The sequence below is a fragment of the Bombus impatiens genome, unplaced genomic scaffold (assembly GCF_000188095.3).
Source record: "Bombus impatiens unplaced genomic scaffold, BIMP_2.2 scf_0344, whole genome shotgun sequence".
NCBI classification, from domain to species: domain Eukaryota; kingdom Metazoa; phylum Arthropoda; class Insecta; order Hymenoptera; family Apidae; genus Bombus; species Bombus impatiens.
The window spans coordinates 209,081-229,473 of record NT_176763.1 but is presented as its reverse complement, the minus strand read 5'-3'; the positions used below and the strand labels follow the sequence as shown (position 1 = coordinate 229,473).

Below are 20,393 nucleotides of genomic sequence, written 5' to 3'. Positions count from 1 at the left end.
CAAACAAAAGCTTTAAAAACTAAAACATATATAGTTTTAATCTTAAAAATCGGAAAGCTTGGATTTCATACGATATTGGTCTTAAAAATTCCGTTTTTAAGGTCGACCTCTATATCATCATCCAGCCCAAGTGTTCGACGATGGGAAGGAAAGGCCTTCTGCCGCTGTCTCATTTGTCAACCCCTGCCATAATAGTATTAAATTCATACTGGCCATATTTGTCGTAACATTTTTCCGCTGGTCTTAGATGGGTTCTCGTATATCCTAATATAACAGCGGCGAATACATACGTAACTAGGGACATTTTGTTTTCATTAAGCACGTAAAATATGTACCATTTATTTGTAACGTAAATTAATATTATTATACCGTAAAATGAAATATTAGTAAAAATGTAATGATTACGGGAAATATATGTGAAATGATACAAATAAAATTTAATTAAACTGTATAAAATAATTTTCATTAAATTTGAAATCAGAAAAAGAAATAACTCAACGTGATGTAAGAATTAATGTACGAATTGTAAGCAAAATGGAAATTTGTCCTTTTCACCGTAATCATTCTGAATATGAAAAATAACATAATACAAAAAAAACAGTACAAAGATAGTATAGTACAAACGTAGTACTCCAACGTAGTATAAACATCCGCCTATATCATCCTCCACATTCAAACCGAGCATACTTAAATCTCTTACTCCGTCGTACAACTAGCATTCAATCAGCACGCGCATCCAATCCTCCTATTCAATTCTATACGCAGACTTCGCATTGTTTGCCAAACTACCCCTGCGCGCAGCTACCATGAGAAAGCTGTGAGAATATTTCGCACCTGAAATTCTGAAGATTGTTTAATCAAACTATGGCAGAATCTATTTCTCAAGCCCATCGCGCTGAGAGTTTGCAAATTCTCGTTTGAGTTACCGATATGCTCTTTGTATATCCAGTCGTAACGTATGAAATGTTCGCTTTCTTCGGATATTTCAGATTGAGTATGCTTCTGCACTTTATCAACGTCAGTTTGTTAATCAACGTTGTATTATCAACAGATGTAACTTTATGGTAAGCTGTTGCTATTACAAGAGGTACACCAAGCGTAGCACATAGTACACGATATCCATTAACTTAATGATTGGTTGCAATGCACTTACACAGGGCTAAAACCTTTAACATCAAAGATTGTAAATTATAGGTGTATTCCGCGAGAATTTGAACCGAAGAGACTCATTGGCACATGTTAATTATAATACGTCTGAACTTTTTATGTGAATATACATATTATAATGTAATCATTAAATACGTAATTATATATAACGTAATCATCAAGCAACATACATATGTAGTTAGCTTCGTAAAATTAGTAGAAATTACAGCCATTTTGCAAACGATTTGCTATTAATAAATCTGTTTCCTGTCATTCTAATTATGCTACCTGCTGGCGTTCCACTACGTAATTGAGATATCATATATGTAGTATTTTTTGAAAATAAATAGCAGAAGTGAAATAACTATTCTATTTAAATTTAAAAATCGCTCCATATCATTACAATAAGGAGCGTGAAGAGTTTAATAATAATAAATATACTATTTCATTACATCATATACGATATTACCTTAAATATCATAATAAGTACTATACTTAGGATATTCTATATATTTTTGAATATTATGTGCATTCTGTGTGTCTTTGCATTTTCAAATATCCTATAATGGCGTAAAAACCATAGTCTAATAATTAGACTCACGTATACATATAATTTAAAGCAGAATAATTTAAGGAATAAAATAAATAAAGCTATTAATATAATAAAACTAAAATAAATAAATCACTGACAAAAATATATCAATTGTTACTAGCGTAAAATAGGCTTACGACTTCAACCGTTAACTTCGCTCCCTTTATCTTGCTTTTTAGACGGAAGAGATGGTACACGCGAATACTCGTTTTTCTTGGACTCAAAGCTTGAACAATACTGATGCAAAGGCTTAACGTTGCCGTTTACGCCGGAGATCATAACACACGCCTAGGAAAACTGATCGTGTCGTTTCAACCCTTATGTCAACGTTGTTCAAGGGAGAACTTGTCAGTCCTCTGCTCTCTTTCTACTCCTGTCCATAGCTACACTGCGGATGTTTGTTCAAATTCATATTTTTACGAAAACAATTTGAAAAATGGCTCTTAAACCCACTACAACGCTTCGATTTTTTACTTCAATTTTACTCCTATTGTAATACATAAAAAAAATATTTCAGTTCCAGATGAACTTGTCGAATAGAGGTAGCTATACAGGGGACTTCGAAATCATTGAGAAGGTAGCTGTTCGACAGGTTAACCGATTTTTAACGTTTTAAAAAAAATTGTAACCTGAAATTGAATCAAATAAAGAATTTACTAATGTAAAATAAAATTTAAGTATCATTTTTTTCATTTAAAAAGGCCGGAATTATTTTGTATTTTCCAGATAGCAATATATATATTGCCACATTCTTCAAACAAAAGTTATAAAGAAGAATGTAAAAATGTTCTTATTTTCAAAGGTTTTTGGTTTATAGTGTACGTAAACGTACGCTACGAACAATGGCGCTGAACTTGCGAAAAGAATAAGTAAAGGTAGAGGAGAATGAAACAAAACGGGATCAAATTCTTCGGGCATGCAGTGCACAAAAAGATATGAACAAGAGAGCTGTAATGAAACTTTTTTAAAAACTATTCATAAAAGTTGTATGCTAGTTGTATACAATTCGTATACAAGTTCAGTATTTTCTTCCGCTTTGCTAACATATTAAACTTGAAAACTTTACTCTTTATACCACGTTCATCATACATAATTTTAAGAACAACGCTAATTTAATAATTTCTATACAAATCATATTGCTTTACTTATGTTAAATCTGAGACTATAGATTTTGTTATACAATGCATCAATAAATAATACACACGTGTCATATATAGATACATCACAAGTTTAAGGAAAACATATTTTCCATTACTTCTTTAGTTTAAAAAATATCATTATTACTGTTTCTATAATTCTAAAATATTTTCTTACTTTAGAAATATATCCAAAGGTATGATAAACATTGTTAACAATCCATAGATATTCTGCACTCGGATATGAAAGTACAATATTACTCCATTTATATGTTAATATATAACATTTAACAAAGAAATTGATTTAAGTACATTGTACATGCAACACACGTCAAGCGTAACGAGTTCATTTAGAATAATTTCCTTCACTCGAGTCGGAATTATGAACTAAAATGTTTCAGATAGCTTCTGTATAATTAAAACACTACGACATAATTATTAACATAGGAGGAAGTCGACATTAACAGGAAATTTGATTTTTTCATTCTTTCTTCTAATAATGAAAATAAACCTGTGATTTTCGTTTGCAGGTTACGCGAGATTTCAGCGTCTTACAAAAGCTTTCCGCTATAAGGAGGTAAATAAAGTTTACCTATGCCATTAACGGCGTCTTCAAAGTCATTATGGCTACAAGGCTGCGACGACTATCTCCACCACTTCCGTTGCAAAGAGTTCTTTAGGTGAAAGATTCATTTTTATCATGTATCTAAGAATTATTTCTTTATACTTAAGGTCACGTAGTTTTATTAAAATTCTATTACCTGAAAGTTACTATGTTTATAAATTTTTATGCTGGAATAATACTTGATGCGAATTTAGCTAAATACTTATACCTTTGTACTGATATCTTTATAGTGGAATAAACTTCGAAAGTTCGAAACAATCTCTTTTGCAAGTATTCCTATCTAAAGTGTAACTGGACACTTCTTAGGTGACATAATAGCATAAAATGTCTTTATTAAAAGATAATAAAGAGCGCAAAGGATTAATTCCATAGGAAACCAAGAACTTTGATTTACGAAAGGATGTAATGAACTTCTGTATAGGAAAAATTCAGGATGAAAACGAGTATGAAAAGGCTGGTGCGTTAAAGGACTTAAAGAGAATATTGAACGGAGCAACCTGACAGAGATGAAGGATTTCAACGAAAACACAGCAGTTAGCTTTGAAAACGTCATCGAAGTTTTACAACTGTAAACACTGCGCCGCATCAATTTAAAAATGTTGTAAGCATGAAGAAATAAATACCGCAAACATTTAATGAGCCCAGGATTAACCGTTGCATAACGAATAACTGGGTCGTTTGAAACTGAAGTGGCAACGCAAAGTTCGATGCTTTCAGAGAAAAGGATACATCCAGCGAACGATAAATATATTTTTGTAAGAATACAAATTTCTTATTATTCTACTCACGTTTCTGATTCATACAAAATTGGATATTGTGAACCTCGTTTTGTTACTTCACCTATTGAATATCATAACGAGAACTCTACTTTGAATATTTAAGGATCTGCGAATTCTTGTACCGTTAAATTTTCCATGCATGCATAATAATCTGGTTATATACAATAAAATTCAAATTAACAGATACAAATACTTTTCGCTGATTAAATGAAATTATTTTTTGTTTATTCGTATTTATATATATTACCAAAAACGTTACGTAATCATTGAATGTCTATTACAATTTCGTAAATGTTTCATTGCACGCATAATGACGTTCATTTAGAAATAAACAGTGAATATTTCATGCGTGTTACGAAACGAAAATGTTCCTACCCAAATGATATAAAAATATTATAAAAGTTTAAATAAGGTAAACTATACAAATGTTCGTGAGAAGAAAAGATTGTAGAGGTATTTGAAAATTTCAAGCGCACTTTTCTACGCGTTCCTATGAGGAACACTTTAAAAGAAATGCTCAATCTGCAAAGTGAAAGTGACAAATTACGATATACTTCAGAAAATACGCACACTATTTCGCACGTACAACTTCATCCTGCGCGGGACTTGCTCGTGAATAAAAACGATTTTCCGTTTCTTCGTTTTCGTCTCCGAGGGAATCAAACTACGATTTAAACATTCAACATGGATCGTTTTACAACTTTCACACGTTTGAACTTAAAAGCTCGAAATATAATTAATCATACTTTTTAAATTGAACGAATTAACAATGTGAAAAATCTGTAGTTTGTATTTCCTCGATATCTCGCCCTTCCCCGCCGATGATAATCCATAACAACGGAGAGTTAAAGCTATATCGAAAACCATTTCTAAAGTGATGCGTTTCTTAAATTTCTATCATCTCGAGATAACGGTAGATGAAAACCGAAGAATGGCAGCCCTACGCTAATGAGCAGAAACGATGCGGTGGGTTACAAAAGGAAGAAAAAAAACGAGAAGAAGACGATCTATCCTGCAGAACGCCCACGAATTGAATGTACGGACTCGATTCCATTTGATTCCTCATCGGGCTCGTTCCAGCTCGTTATCTCACAATAAGCGGGAGAAAGATGAGGTGAAAAGCGGAAATAATAAGAGGAAGAAATTGAACGGAACGTTCCGTGTTCTTCGCTTGTTCTGTAACCGTAGAATATTTGAATGAATTTTGAACTACAAAGTAGAGTATTTCATTTATAAGTTTCATATTTAACATATTTCGTACGGTTCGTTTTGTTATTAATTGCTACATTATTATCTACTTATAGTTCATTATTTATATTCATTCCGTAATTCAAGTATCGAACAATCGTTATTAGAATATTTGTAGTGACAATAATTTGATAAATATACAGTTTTCTTGCTATATTAATCGTTATAAATGGTTCGATAAGTACTGTAAATGATTTTATAGATCAGATTTCGCTCGGTCATCTCAGATTCAGATTTCAACTGAAATTATCCAGATGGATGATATGATATGGATGAATTATCAGATGATAATTCTTCTAATTTTCTATGTTACTGTTTGACTAACCACAGATAGCATTGAGATTAGAGGAAAAGATATGGTAGAATTGGTAAGAATATGGGCAGTAAAAGGGTAGTCACTGATTAACCAGTCATTTTTCATAAATAAAAAAGCGTGGTAATTTACAAAACATATACAATAACACTAAACAACAACGACTATGTGGGGATTTTTCTAATGCTTGCTACGAAGGTTTTTGAAAGGATGGAACAATTCTCATTGCAAGTTTTACTGTATCCTCCACATTTCTACGATATTGCTTTTTCCGATTACAGCAGCTCTCGGATAAGGCCATGAACACGCAGAAGCAGTTTTTACCTTTATCTCGCTGCATTATCTGGCAATTGTCCGCACGAAAAGGTAAGTGACTTTCACGCTGAGCCTACAGTCGTTTGATGCGCCGAAAAAAAGTTTTTATTACTTCAAGTGTCTCTTTGTTCCATTGTTCCTCATGGAAACGTGCACCTGACAGACGATTATTAGACGCGTCATTAACCTAAGCTAACCTAATTCTAGACTCGAACTCAAATCCAAATTCAAAGCGGAATCAATGACACGCGAAAATCTTCGTTTCTGCAAACAAAACAGCGGCTAGAATCGGTTCTAGTATCGATTTTACGGTAATAGAAATCGCATATTCCCATAAAAGCAACGCGTTGTGTGTTTTCTATTATCTAACTTCGTTGTGCAATTATTTCGCGATAACGATGTATTTAAGCTTGAAACTCGAAAATCATATTTTGCAAAGAATCAAATTCAAAGAATGCATCTCCTCAGAATTTGACGAGAAAATTTGGTCTGCGCCAATATTTCTCGGTACTTCAGTACTTATCTCAGCGATTGTAATAAAGCATTTCTAACTGTTGTTTTATAACGTCGTGAAAATTTGCACATCTTAAAACTTCTGGAAACTATCCAGATCGCCAGTGGCGATTCGTCGAGAGCAAAAAAAGGGCGAAACTCAAGAACGAAAAGAGAACTCAGATTGTGTAGGCGATAAGAAAGAAGTTGCAACTGATCGTGAGAGATAGTAGTCGTTAACTGACCGCGATGAATATCTCAATCTCTCGGTTCTTAAAGATCGAAAGATTAAATCGGGTGACGGATTAGATCTCGTTTCAAACAGGCATCCAGGCATGAGATAAAAGTAAGAAGTTGATAGCTAGATCGTTAGAAGCGAAGAAAAAAATATACAAAATCTATTCTTCGAACAATTATGATTGATTTAGATATACATATATATGTTGCGATTTAAATATATAATGATTAAAACTATGAAAAATAATTTCATACGCAAGTTATTTTATTTGATGCAAAAACTCTTAATGAAGTGTATGATTTTTCCTAGATAGCTGCTTGCAGAGATTTCAACGCCCAAGTATTTTTTTTACAGATGGAAGTATACATATATTTTCATCGTGGATTTCGATTCGTTCGATGATATGTATAAAATGTATATCTGAGCAGATAATAACGAAAATGTATACAATGTTTTTATAAATATTGGTTATTTCATTTAATGGAAAACTTAATAGCGTGTATGACTTTCTTTTATATGTTGCGCGCAGAGATTTGAATATCAATGCATTTTTTACAGATGTAACGGTAATGCAAACATACAAATATTTTCATTATATATTCCAATTTGCTCAACAAGGTATATGAAATAATAATACATTTGAATAATAATTTATCCGGTGTTTTTATAAGCGTTAGCGATAAATGAAAATATCCAATTCTATAACATTAAAAGCATTGAAAATTCACATTCAGCAATTTATTAAAAGAGCAAATACAAAGTGTGATATATGCTTTTATGTTTTAATCGGTTTATTTTGAAATATACGAATATTTTTTAACAAAATAGAGTGGATCTGTACTTCACTGGTTTATATACTGTAAGAAATTCCATTTAACTCATAAGTATATTCTCTTTGGATACTCTTCTATGAAAGCTGGTGACCAATTTACTTAGACATTTCGTTCTGAAGTTCTAAGATAAATGCTGTGTTGTTTTTCACAGTCTTCTTACTGGATAGGAAAAGTAAGTCGCGAATCCTCTAAAAAGGATGTTGCTATTCTTTAAGCCAATAGCACAGCTATTTGCTATCACTAAATTCTATCGTATATCTTCTAAAAATCCTAGCCTCCAGCGTTAGGTGTCTACAAAATTTCAATTCAGTAAGCATTCTTGGGCATGCAGATTGCGCATTCTCGCAAGCATACTCGGCCACACACGACATAAGCTTCTGCTACGTATAAATTCTAGGAAATATCGTCGGGTTAAGTGCTTTCGATGACCCTTGAAAGTACGTTGTCGCTAACGTATACACGTTACTTTAAGCCTCTGTCACTTGAACAATTCCTTAGAATTCATTAAAACAGTCAAAGAATATAGCGATAATCGGACATATAATTTATATAATGAAACTGAGAAACTGCTAAGAAGTGGAATTTGATCGGGTTGACTTCTCAGAAGCTCGTATAATGTACTAAAAAATTGTAATATATTAATCGGCGATTATCTACAGTCTACTGCGTTAATGACGTGCAAGATTGAATAATTACAAACAGATGAAGAATGATAAAGAGTTCGAATGTGTATATATGTAAAACTGACGAATTATACGATAATCGACAGTATATGCATGTCACGGCTTAATAGTTTCTATTGAAACGACAACGAACGTTCTCTTTTATCCCTCTTAGGTAACCACGCGCACAGCAAGCTTGCTCCCTTTTCCATGCAGAATCTTACACATCGGCACGACCGTGGTCTCGAGAACGCCTTTAGAAGACATTCCCGCATCCATTGACCTACATTGAAGCTATGGGCCATAAAAGGGAGGAAGACAGAACGATGGAAGAAGAGTACGAGGTAGACTTTCTTATAAATAAGCTGTTCGGAACGTATTCCATTAACCAACCGTACGGGTAATCCTTGAAGTTTCCTTTGAAAAAAAAATTTTAACGACAGTTCGTGTAAAGCTATACTGTTTCTTCTATTTGAAGAATATGCGCAATTTTAATGTACCGGCTGCTACACGTTGGTCATCAGTGATCTACACTTTAATGAAATTTTTTGGAACGATTAAAGCAACATAAATTTCATACCTTTTAAAAACTGTTCAACAACGCAGATGCGATAGTTTGCAAAAATTACACGATTAAATAAAAATTTATGACATAGTATATTATACTCTATTGCGGTTCTCCAAGCAAAATATATAAAATTAGAGTGAAAGTCAACGTTTGATAAAGATTTTATTCGTGGGACTAATCTATGATAAATTGTAATGTTGGAGCGTGATTCACACTGAGGCGAATTATTCACTGTAATGTAACTAACTCGAAAGTGCTTATGCCTTTGGAATCCTCTTTTTGGTGAAGCATGAAACAATCCGATTATTATCCTTTAATTAAAGTCGAAATTTGTTATATTTAACCACGTACATTTCAAATAACCTAAGCTAAAAATTATCTTGGCTGGACAACGATCGAAAAAATATTCATTTACAAGCTCGTGTCGCTGTCAATGAAATATCGAAGGCAGATATGACACGATATCAATCAATCAATATCCTTGACAAACAAAGGTGGAAGCTCAGACATTCCGATTATCAGTCGTCAAAAACATTCTAACGTTCAAATGAAAATTGAAGAGCTTCGTAGGAACAGAGGCAGTCAAAAACAAAATGACGATTGAAGGAAATTGCTTCGAAAGTTTTAGTCCTAATTTTGTTAATATCAACTACGTTTGAATTGATAATTATAATAGTTGTTAAAAAGCTCTTCTTCTTTTTGTATTTATAAAACAAAGAAAATAAATATATTCATAAAATAATCCAACTATCTGACTAGAAAATAGAAAATGTATAGACTTTCTTTTAGCGTCTTTAACGCTCAAACGATATTCAAAGATACACTCCTCGACTAGCACATTTAATGTACGCCTCGAAGGACTTATTAAAGACAAGGTGTTTGTTTTATTTAACCAAGTCCGAGATATTCATTAACGGTTCTAAAATACAATATAACGTAGCTGAGTAACTCTTTTCCAGTATTAATTACGAATTCTGGTCGTCACCAAAGAATTAACGTAGACAAACAAAACAGAATTCTCCAGAACGGAATATCAACGAGAAGCAGTGAGTGTATATAATTAGCCACAGAAGTCTTCGTACATTCTATAACAAGGGTATTTTTATTAAAATAAAATTCCGTCAAGTTTCATGGGAAAGTTAGTGTATTCTACGCTTAGAGACCAATTAAGAACTACTTTGAAAGTAAAACAAGCCTTCTGTGATTAAAATATTAACATAATTTAGAGTTTGAAAGAGAAACTCTGTTTTCTTACATGTTCGAATATACTTCTAAAATAACACGCTTAACTATAAAACAACATAAATCACAGTATTAAATTAGTTTACCGTACAATAAGTGATTTCGATTAAATTAATCAAAAAGCTACAGAAGGAATTACGATGGGCTGTGATAATTTTTTGAAAAAAGGAAGCAACAGTTGATGATTGATCGATTTAGTTGTAAACTAATAACTTAAGAGACTAACACGCAATCGATTATTGTCAATATTTGTTGTTATCGGATTGGCTACTGTCATTATCTGTTTCCTGATCGACATTTCAAACAATTGCTGCATAAAGTTATTTTTACAAAGTAATAATGCAGATAGACAGCAAACAGAAACAATTGCAAGCGGATAATACAATTAATAGAGAAATTATTCGCTTCGTTTAACTCTACAGTATTTGAATGATACCCAAATAATGACATTCTTAAACATAACCATTTAACATAACTTTAATTATGTATGTAACAATGAAGTAAATGAGAAAAATTAGAATACAGATCTAGCATCTATCATACAGATTTTAAATTATAAAATGATATATTATCATATAGATAAGGGCAATGTTTGAAATTACGAACAAATTCTGACTCATTGAACTGAATTCGTTTTAGTTTTCCAATAATTCCGAGCTCTAGCGGTGTCGCGCACTTAGCCTAGTTTACTTCGATGTCTCGGGGCCTTCGTGAATACGTTTCTGAAAGTGTATGCAGGAAAGAAGCTAATGACCCGTGGATTTTCGGTCGATTACGAACTCTCATCTACCGATGCTAATTATTTTTCACATTACTGGAAGAACAATATCGCATGTTCTCACTGTTACCCTTGATGACCATTTATAATATTCGCTATGTAGTTACAGAAATTTGACACATACGTATAATTGCCTACATCCGACAATGTATCATTCTTCTCATTACATCTGCACAATAAATTTCTACGAAAATTTCGAGAACGTGAAATTTATAAAGCAACTACAAAATTCTGACGAAAAATATAATATATTACATTGGAATCTAGAAATATGAGGAATTTGATACGAATATCTTAATATGTCTATACATCTCGAAGTTTTCATATTTTCCATTATAACATCATCAGTAAATTATAGTAAAAAAATTTCTCTTTGCGCACGCAGGAACCTTTCATTTTCATCCCGCCAAATGGTGTCAGCATATTTCACGTTTAAAAACAGAATAGTTGATAAATTTTCAAACTTCATCTTCTCGTAAACCAAGTCTAAAATGAAACAATTTTATTCCATATTTTGTTCTTATCTTTTTATAAGGAATCGTCTCATACGTTAGCTTGCACCCTGTACATATTTTATGCGCATTATATTTAATATCGTAACGCATATAATAGACATTATACGTATTGGCTATAAACATGTAAATCGTGGACAAAACACTCAGGACAATCGGCCTCGTGAAAATCGACGATCCACGCGTTAGTTATTAACAGATTGTTCTAACAGGGGAAAGATTCAATTGAGAGCAATCGAATAGTCGGAATTGCTCACGACTTGAGAAAACTCGATATTTATACAATAGAACTGCTGTTTACCGTACAGTAGCCCCCACGGCGTAGCGAGGCTTTAAGGTTTAAAGCACGAAGTAACGGAAGTGATTGATTTACTGACATCTAGAACCGCTAGCAGCGATCTTTACCTTGTGATAGGAATTGAACAGAAACTAAAAGTATAGATCATGTAGCCCTGACCGAAGTTTCCAACACTTATCTTCTCAAGTTTCTGTCAACTCGTTCATCCAGACGCTGGAACACGTAACTTTGACACCCAACGGATTTTACGATCTCACTATATCGCGGAGAGCGTTGCATCAATGTTTGACTGCTATGGTTGTAATTGTAATGCTGTATAAAACATACATGAAACGTGTAAAAGTGCAAATGTAAGTAAAGCATAAGTTTTTATGCATATATTTTATAAAAAGACACTCAAATTTCTAAAAAAGTATCATTGTAAGTTTACAAAATTTCTATGAAAAATTACGAACTTGTCATATTGATCATCCTGACAGTTCAGAATATGTAGAGAATAGAATAAATTATGTAAAACGTAGAAAATGTTAACAGCCAAAATTAAGCTACGTCTTCTATGCATAGATGTGTGAATCGCTCGCATAACAATAATAATATGTAATAGTATGCGCTTAAGTATGCCATAACGATTATACACGTGCTTATGGAAATACTGGTGCACGTACCGGTTTACTGGAATTTCTTCTGTATACACATAGTTAAACTAAATCCCTTGTACTAATTATCCTGGTAGTTCCAGTCAAACATAAATAAATGCTAGATATTTATATGCATACAAATAAAAATGAAACATTATTGTATAAAACAATATTATGAAACTGATATTTATATATTTATACGTTAATGTAATTATATATATTACAGAATAACATTTTATAATATATTAAAAAATTCACTACGAGTATATTGTACTTTTAGAATTTGAAACATTCCTAATGAGATCTCTACATGTTATTGCGAAAGAACTATTGACATCAAAGAACTATTGATTTTACTGAATTTTAAAATTGTTTGCCTATGATTCATCGTACTTTTTTGTAGTTTCCATTTATCAATGAAGCTAATAAATATTGCAACATACAAAAAGAATATTACATCACAGACCTACGTATGCATTATACGGTAAGAATGTTCAATTAACTGTCTATTTGGATCAGCAATCGTTTGGGACAAGTGTTATTTACCGAGAGACCAGTTTTATTTTCTCTCGTAAGTATTATTGAGATTAGGTTGTGCTGTAAAGCCATTTCATTAAGTATTATGTCTGATTGAGCATCAAGCAATTTGATGAATCGTTAAGCGAGCTATCGCGGTTTTGTTGTCAGCCGAGCTCTTTTTAAATTGAGCCTATTGATTGGAGGTTCGAGTAGTACCAAACTTGACTTACCCTCTCCATATGGCCTCCACTAACGACCTCCGGCGTGTTAACGCAAACCACCCTTTTCAGGCGCAGTTTGTTAACGTGGAAGGCTGAACCGTAGCAGTACATCAGCACCATCGTTGTAGGGAAATAAAAACAACAGCACGCGAGAATCCTGGAAATAAGGAAGAACGCAATAAATTTTCGTTCCTTTATACAAAGCAATTTTTCAAAAATGAGAAAGGATAAATAGAGTAAGAGGGATATAGGTATAAAGACACGAGTAAACATGGATAAGGCGAATGAAACACGAATAAATTGAAGCCAAAGAAGAGAAAAAATTATAACAGATAGATGAAATCTTACCTTGCCTTGTTTAATTTATGGTACAAGAACGATATTTACAATTTAGTACACAACACTGTACTCAATAAATCAATTGTCAAGTTAGCTAATATTTTTAATGATTATTATTATGAATTTAAAAAATACCGAAGGGAAGCCCTGGCGAAGAAAGGGTCGCAGGCAAGAAGACCAGAGCCGTTAAAGTAATAACCACCTCTTGGTAGTACGAGAGCACCAAAAATCGCCACGCTTGCTATCCAAGTAGTTGACATCACTGCCACGCAACCCTGCCGCATGTAATACTGCGTCACATACACAAAAAATAATCATTCTTTTTTTTTTTCTTTTTAAGCATATGTGATTATACATGCGATTATGTTTAATAGGTTGAACAATTATAAATTTATGCAGCGAAAGATTTGTTTCGCGCGTCTAGCTGAAATACGGAAAGAAAAGTTAGAATAGTAGAAGAAAATATATAATATGTGTAATTTATATTAACTTTTATCTGTAAATATGAAGAAGAAAATATTACATTTTTCTGAATATAATAATACAGTAACTTATGAGTAGTAATAGTTGTAACACTTCATATTAACCACCCTGTATATAAATAATACAATATGCACACAGAACTTGAAAATTCGTGAAATGCACGTGTATCAAAGTAATTCCTGCTTAATGTTCAATTCTACTTTTTCGAAAATTAAATTACTTTCAAAAGACCTGTTCATAACGTGGATGAAGTTTCGTAATTATCTCGTGTTTGTGTTGACACATTTCCATTGAATTTCTTTATCCGCGAAAGAGTTAAAACTGAAACGAATCGGACGGGATATAATTTTAAATTAACGAAACAGTTGTTAAATTGACAGAGTTTTGACGAAAAAATTTTACTTTATATATATATTTATTTAATTTCATACATAGGATAGTGGTTTGCTGATTATTCCCGCCTATTCAGTTTGGAGTTATTCCTAAAAAGTGTGCACTTGACAAGTTTCCAAATTCGATTTAACGACGATTGGAATAAAAAAATTGTATTGTATATTTTCAATTTATTTTTACAAACGCTCTACCCTGCGTTTACAAAAATCGAATTTTCTTAAAAGAAATACGATGTAAGTTGTTATTTCACATAGTGTTAAATAATTTTCATGTACACTTAAAAATATGTATGTATACTTAAAACAATGAAAAAGAGTAACTGCTAGTATTGTACTTCAAATTGTTACCGAGAAATTATTTTAAACCAACGCTATCCGTTACAGGGAGCAAGTAGTGATAATCAATATTTAGCCCACCATAGGCAATCTGAGTCCCTGACAAACTTTCAAATTTTATTTTCAACTTATCTAATAAAACTTCCAAACATTTGACGTACTGAATGATTTTATAACATAGTGGGAACATTCATAAGTACCTCACAATTTTTTTCAATTTTGATTTTCCAAGATTTGTGAAACCTGGCAGAGGAGAGAAATAAAAATTGAATATAATCAAATCAATTTGTCTAATGTGAAAAAGTATATTTAGTTTTGTTAATTTTATTTACGCTGTCTTTATTTATTTTATTAATATAATGCATATATACGCGACAAATTTTTCAATTTCCTTTTCTCTCTAAATTAAACTTTTTAGGAAAGAAGTGGTATTCCATGCACTTTGAACTTATTTTTTTACCTCTCCTTTCTACACGCTATACGTATAAAATTTTCGACCGTAGCAACTCGTGTCTTTATTAGAATAGTCACAAACTGCCCTCTAAAAGCAAGCCGATATTTTCAACAAACGTGTAACGGTACCGATGGTCGAGAATTAGTAACTAACATAGAAAAGCACTCGAACCGACTGCTCGAGAAATTAACCACAGTACGTAGCAATGCCCTATTAATATCCACTCCATTTAAACTAATTTTCGAAAGTAATCCAAGCGATAGATCATCATTCCCTAAGCTTACAATTCAGAGTCACAAAGTGTAATAATTAGGTATCATTCTGGTGACAAAAAATTTATTTCTTACGATAAATCTAATTGCAAATGCATTGAATCTACAAAATAATAACCCATTTTCATGTTGTTATTTTACATTTATATTTGTTGTCAAAGAGTCGATAACCGAAAATAATTTTGAAACAAATGTATTACTTTCAATGTATAGTTATTTATATATCGTTTATTATAATATCGACGAATTCAAACCAATTTGCACAAATTACAAAATGTAGAGATCCTTTTGTACGCAGCGAGTGTAAAAAGGGTTCGTATCGGGGAAATGTATTAAATGTGTAATAATAATGATGTATACGGTTTTGAAAGGAGGTGGAACACACATTTCATGGCATACCAAAATTCGTGTGGTATGTACATATCATTAATCGAACAAATTCATTAATGTGCTTACGGTCAATATTTGGTTCGATCGAAATCAGTTCTGTATGTATATCATTTGTGAAAGTTTGTTGTTTCAAATTATTTAATGATTCGTTGAAAACTACACGCTAAACAATATGGAATTTTGAACAAATTCTTGTATAAGAAATACAAAGCAATTAGAGAAACTCGTAGTTCGCTACAGATTTTCGTCTTCCTTCGTTTGCAATGTTATTACTAACTTGATCTTGCAGTAAACTTACTTCTATGTATGTAGTTCTACGAATTAGCTATGATTGCAGATCCAAGAACTTTGCCAATAAATGTTAACACGTACTTCTAACTACGGCGAAACTATGAAACAGTTTCTATTAGTTAAAATTAGCCGCCATCGAAATAAACTTCTATTCAAATTATCATTCAAATGAACTGTTTGTTTAATTTATCGCTGTAAAAAGTTTTTAATCGCACATTTACTTAAGGAAGTCAGTTTTATCCAAAAATGACTCCTGATTTTTCTGCTCTCTGATATTGTAACAACAAAGTTATAAAACAAAAAATAGAAATAAACTATTCATAATACAATAGACGAAGTAAGCATTTATAATAACATTACAATTTTCTTTATTTGCTATATTAATTATAGTATAGTAGTATATTATATTAGTATCTTAATTTAGTATATTTATTTAGTATATTAATTTTTGGGATTTGTAACATCATTTCAACTTACGCGATACATAGGAAACTGAATTTTCAACTCAAACACGGCAAAAAGATAGCAGAGATTCAAAATTGTCTTGCTTCAGTTAAAATTAAACTACCACAAATTAACCAATTATTATTATATCCTACATTTATATTTCTTTTATTTGTCGTATTGTTCTTTGAAAATATTTCATAACTAAATGTAATATGGACAAAAGAAAAGCTTTTTAATTTTAATTAACAAATCCCACGCACCTTACGTCAAATATTAAAAAATAATGTATAATGTGTATTAAAAAAAAATCAACAGAGTTAAAATCAAATCAAATCTGATCAGATGAGGTAAAAAATATGTCAAAAGAAACTTCGAATTGTTTCTGGACTTTGAAGATATCAATTCGAATATGCGTATAATAATATGCGATATACTCTACTATTCATTTTATACTTAATATTCCTAATTAATTAAAAACATAACCGGACAAAGTAACAATATTACGATATACGAAATTGCTTTTACGTTTGTAAAACCGACGTTATTTCTCCCCCGATCCAATAATGCATAAATATGTTGTCGCTATTATTTATATTAATCATGAAAATTGAAGTTTTTCACGATATTATTGAAATTTTGCAAGTGGAATCAGGAAGTAACATCGACTATTATTTTGATCAAACTAGAAAAGAGGACAGTAGAAATCGATGAACATTCAATTGGCGGAAAATTACGGACTGAATAGTCTACGAGAGTCAGCAAATTGTCAGATTACGTTCTCCGTCTGATTCATCTTTTATATTAAAACATCTCTTTGGATCAATTAAACATAAAGTTAAATTATTCCGAATTTTTTGAAGTTCGTTGAACTGTATTTTTGTGCCTTAATATATATAAACTTATAACTAATGTACAAATCACATTGTGAAAATTACATTTTTTCTTAATCTTACTTAATATTCTGTATATATTATGAGATGTCATGATTAGCTGTGTAATTTGTAGCAAATTTTTTCTATCTTAATATGTGGCATTTAATAAGTGGTATGGACTGGTCAAATTCAAAGTTCGGAGAAATATTTCATATACGCCAACCTAATAGTGTAGGTTGTGTGTGCACAAGTTGTAATATGCCCTAGGGAATGAATTCCACTCAAATATATGTACTATATAATAAGCAACATGTATCTTTTCTGTCCTTTTAGCTCACCTTACTACATATTCATTACATCAGTAATTTCAATGAATAATCACAGTATGCATAGAAATGTAAATATTCGTACATTTCTTTATACGTACACTACCTTTAGATACAAATATTCGATACTTCCTCATGCTTAAATAACTTACCGTTAATAACTTCCCTCCCATATAAGAAACATTTGTAGTAAAATGTATCAATTTATCTTTATTTAACGCATCGATGTATCCATATTCAAATAAAAAAATAGGAAAAATCTTCAATTAAAAGTAGTTATGACGATTCCCTAGAAAATACATCGCAAATTCGTTGGATTAATTGGAAATCCTATATAATAGCCATTTATAGATATCCCTATATAATAATCATAAAATAGAGATGTATAGCCATACTGAAGCAAACAGATATTAATAATAACCATAACGGTTTCCCAAAGCGAAAATATTTCACACAGCTCTTGAGTTAAGTTGGGTCTTAGAGGACTAGATCTATTTTATGTACACAATAACTCAGATAACGGAATATGATATCGGATAGTGAGCATAATATAATTTTCGACATAGGAGAATGAAAAATATTTCCGAGTTTTATGATCTGGTGTAAAATTCGTGGACGAGAAATTTTTGCGCGAGCAAGTCGCGTTGTTTTAAGGCGAACTCGATTGTCTTGAAGGATCCCTCGGATACGACGCTTTTCATTGCGAACGAGTTCGACAGTCGAGTAAAAGTGGGAAAGCCGGCGATTTGGCTGCTCGACAAAAAGCTGAGAGATAACGCTTGCGGGGAGGAGTCATTCAACGGGTTACCTCGCATAAAAAAAGGGAACGAAACTGTCGTGAAATCGATTCGCTGTACATTTGTTCGTATATGGATACTGTGTCGGCTTAGCTTTTTTTCTCTTGCCTAAAAAACGAAGAAACCGGTGATGTGCATTTCATACGTCTATATCTATGTATTTGGCTATGTAATAAATTCGTTCTTTAGAAAAATGTCAAAGATCTTTATTTTTATATAACATGTATATTTCATTGTTGGTGTGTACTGGTACGTGACACTGAGCAAAAGTCTCCATTTACAATAGATATCTCGAAATGACAATTAGTCATATTTTTAGAATGTAATATCCACGCGCTGAATGTAGAAACGATTCTTTAGACGTTCTCTTCATGATATATTACTCTTTTGTAGCTTTCCCTGAAATTCATATTTTCTTCGAGCTATTTCATTATTCAAATATCAAACGAAATAATCTTCCATTTTCAATAATCATATTATCAACCACCTCAATGATACAGATTTTCTCACAGCGTCCCACGCGCGCAGGCAACATACATTTGAGGATAATTGAAATGAAAGCAATTCCGAGAGCAAATATTGTTGTGTACAAATTCGGTTTTATTGTTTATGGCTTTCAAATGTATGCAAAATATGATATTTAAAATTCAAACAAATATTAAGATCCAAATTATTTGCTATTTTATTTGAGAGAGGTAACTATGCTAAAATATTATTTGTTCTTAAGACAAAATGCAAATACACTTCTCGTGTTATCTAGAGAATAAAAATAATATGATATTTGAAATACATTATTCATTACTTCAAATAGTTATTTTTTATTTTTGTTTCAAATAAAATTTGGCAATCTGACGAATACATGCGTATGCATCTTTAAAATTTAATACAGTAAGATAATATAAATAAGTACATTTTATTATATTTGTACGTATCTAAATAAAAGATTGTATATGTGTGTCTAGCAAGAAAGGACATTAGAATGAATACAGAATCCAATACAAAGCGTAGTAATCCTATTTTGAGAAATAAATAAAAGCGAAGAAAATAGAAAAGAGAATACAAGCGACACTCTGAAACTGAGATTCTCAAGGGATCAACTATAGTGTACACCACGGTGTATGAGATTCTTCGACTGAGCGCGCCTCTTGTATATATCCGTGTATTCTCAACAAATCCACTTATTCGTGCCAAACTTTGCGTGTAAAACTTCACAGCACGTCTCAATTGTTTGATACAATACAATTTTCAAATTATCTTCAGCCAAGGATCTTTATTTACGTTTCGTGATATTTGTTGAATATAATTTTTATGTATTCAATTGAAACTGTCAATTTCGTAAAAACAATTTAAAGAAACTTGGCAGTGCATGAACCGATTTTAAAGTACTATCTTTATTCAAGTTCTATATTTAATATTCTCTTGAATATTTAATAATATTGAATCGAACTATTTATATATGTCGGGTTATCATTAGGATTTAAGGCGCGTAATGATTCTTCGTTTGAATTAGCCATTGTTTTAAGAAACAGAGAATATATTTATGGGAATAAACAAGATTTTACAAAATATTATGAATAATGAGTTTAATAAATGATAAGATTAACAAACGATAAGTTTAACTAATAATTAGATTAAAGAATAATAAGTTTAACGAACAATAAGAGGAATGAATAATATGTCTTAATAAATTTAACGAATAATGAGATTAACGATTGATAGGTTTTACAAATAATTAATTTAATTAACGCTATTAACAATGTTCCGGGGTTCAAACGAATCAACGGTCAACGGGATAACTCTTTACTATGCGTAGAATAATTTTAAACACAAAAATACGAT

At 31.7% G+C, this 20,393-nt stretch overlaps 1 protein-coding gene across 8 annotated transcripts in view; it reads right to left on the bottom strand.

The window, feature by feature from the left end:
* Positions 1-20,393, bottom strand: part of LOC100743261 (trace amine-associated receptor 9) — a 107,766-nt gene that overhangs the window by 35,634 nt on the left and 51,739 nt on the right. For 7 of the 8 annotated variants that reach the window (XM_033320770.1, XM_003489546.4, XM_033320772.1 and 4 more), the window contains 2 exons: positions 13,630-13,784; positions 13,165-13,312 (listed from right to left, as the gene is read on the bottom strand). In XM_033320770.1, the coding sequence (XP_033176661.1) occupies positions 13,165-13,312; positions 13,630-13,784 (303 nt within the window). The remainder of the gene's footprint in view (positions 1-13,164; positions 13,313-13,629; positions 13,785-20,393) is intronic. The other variant, XM_012385745.3, reaches the window with a different exon arrangement.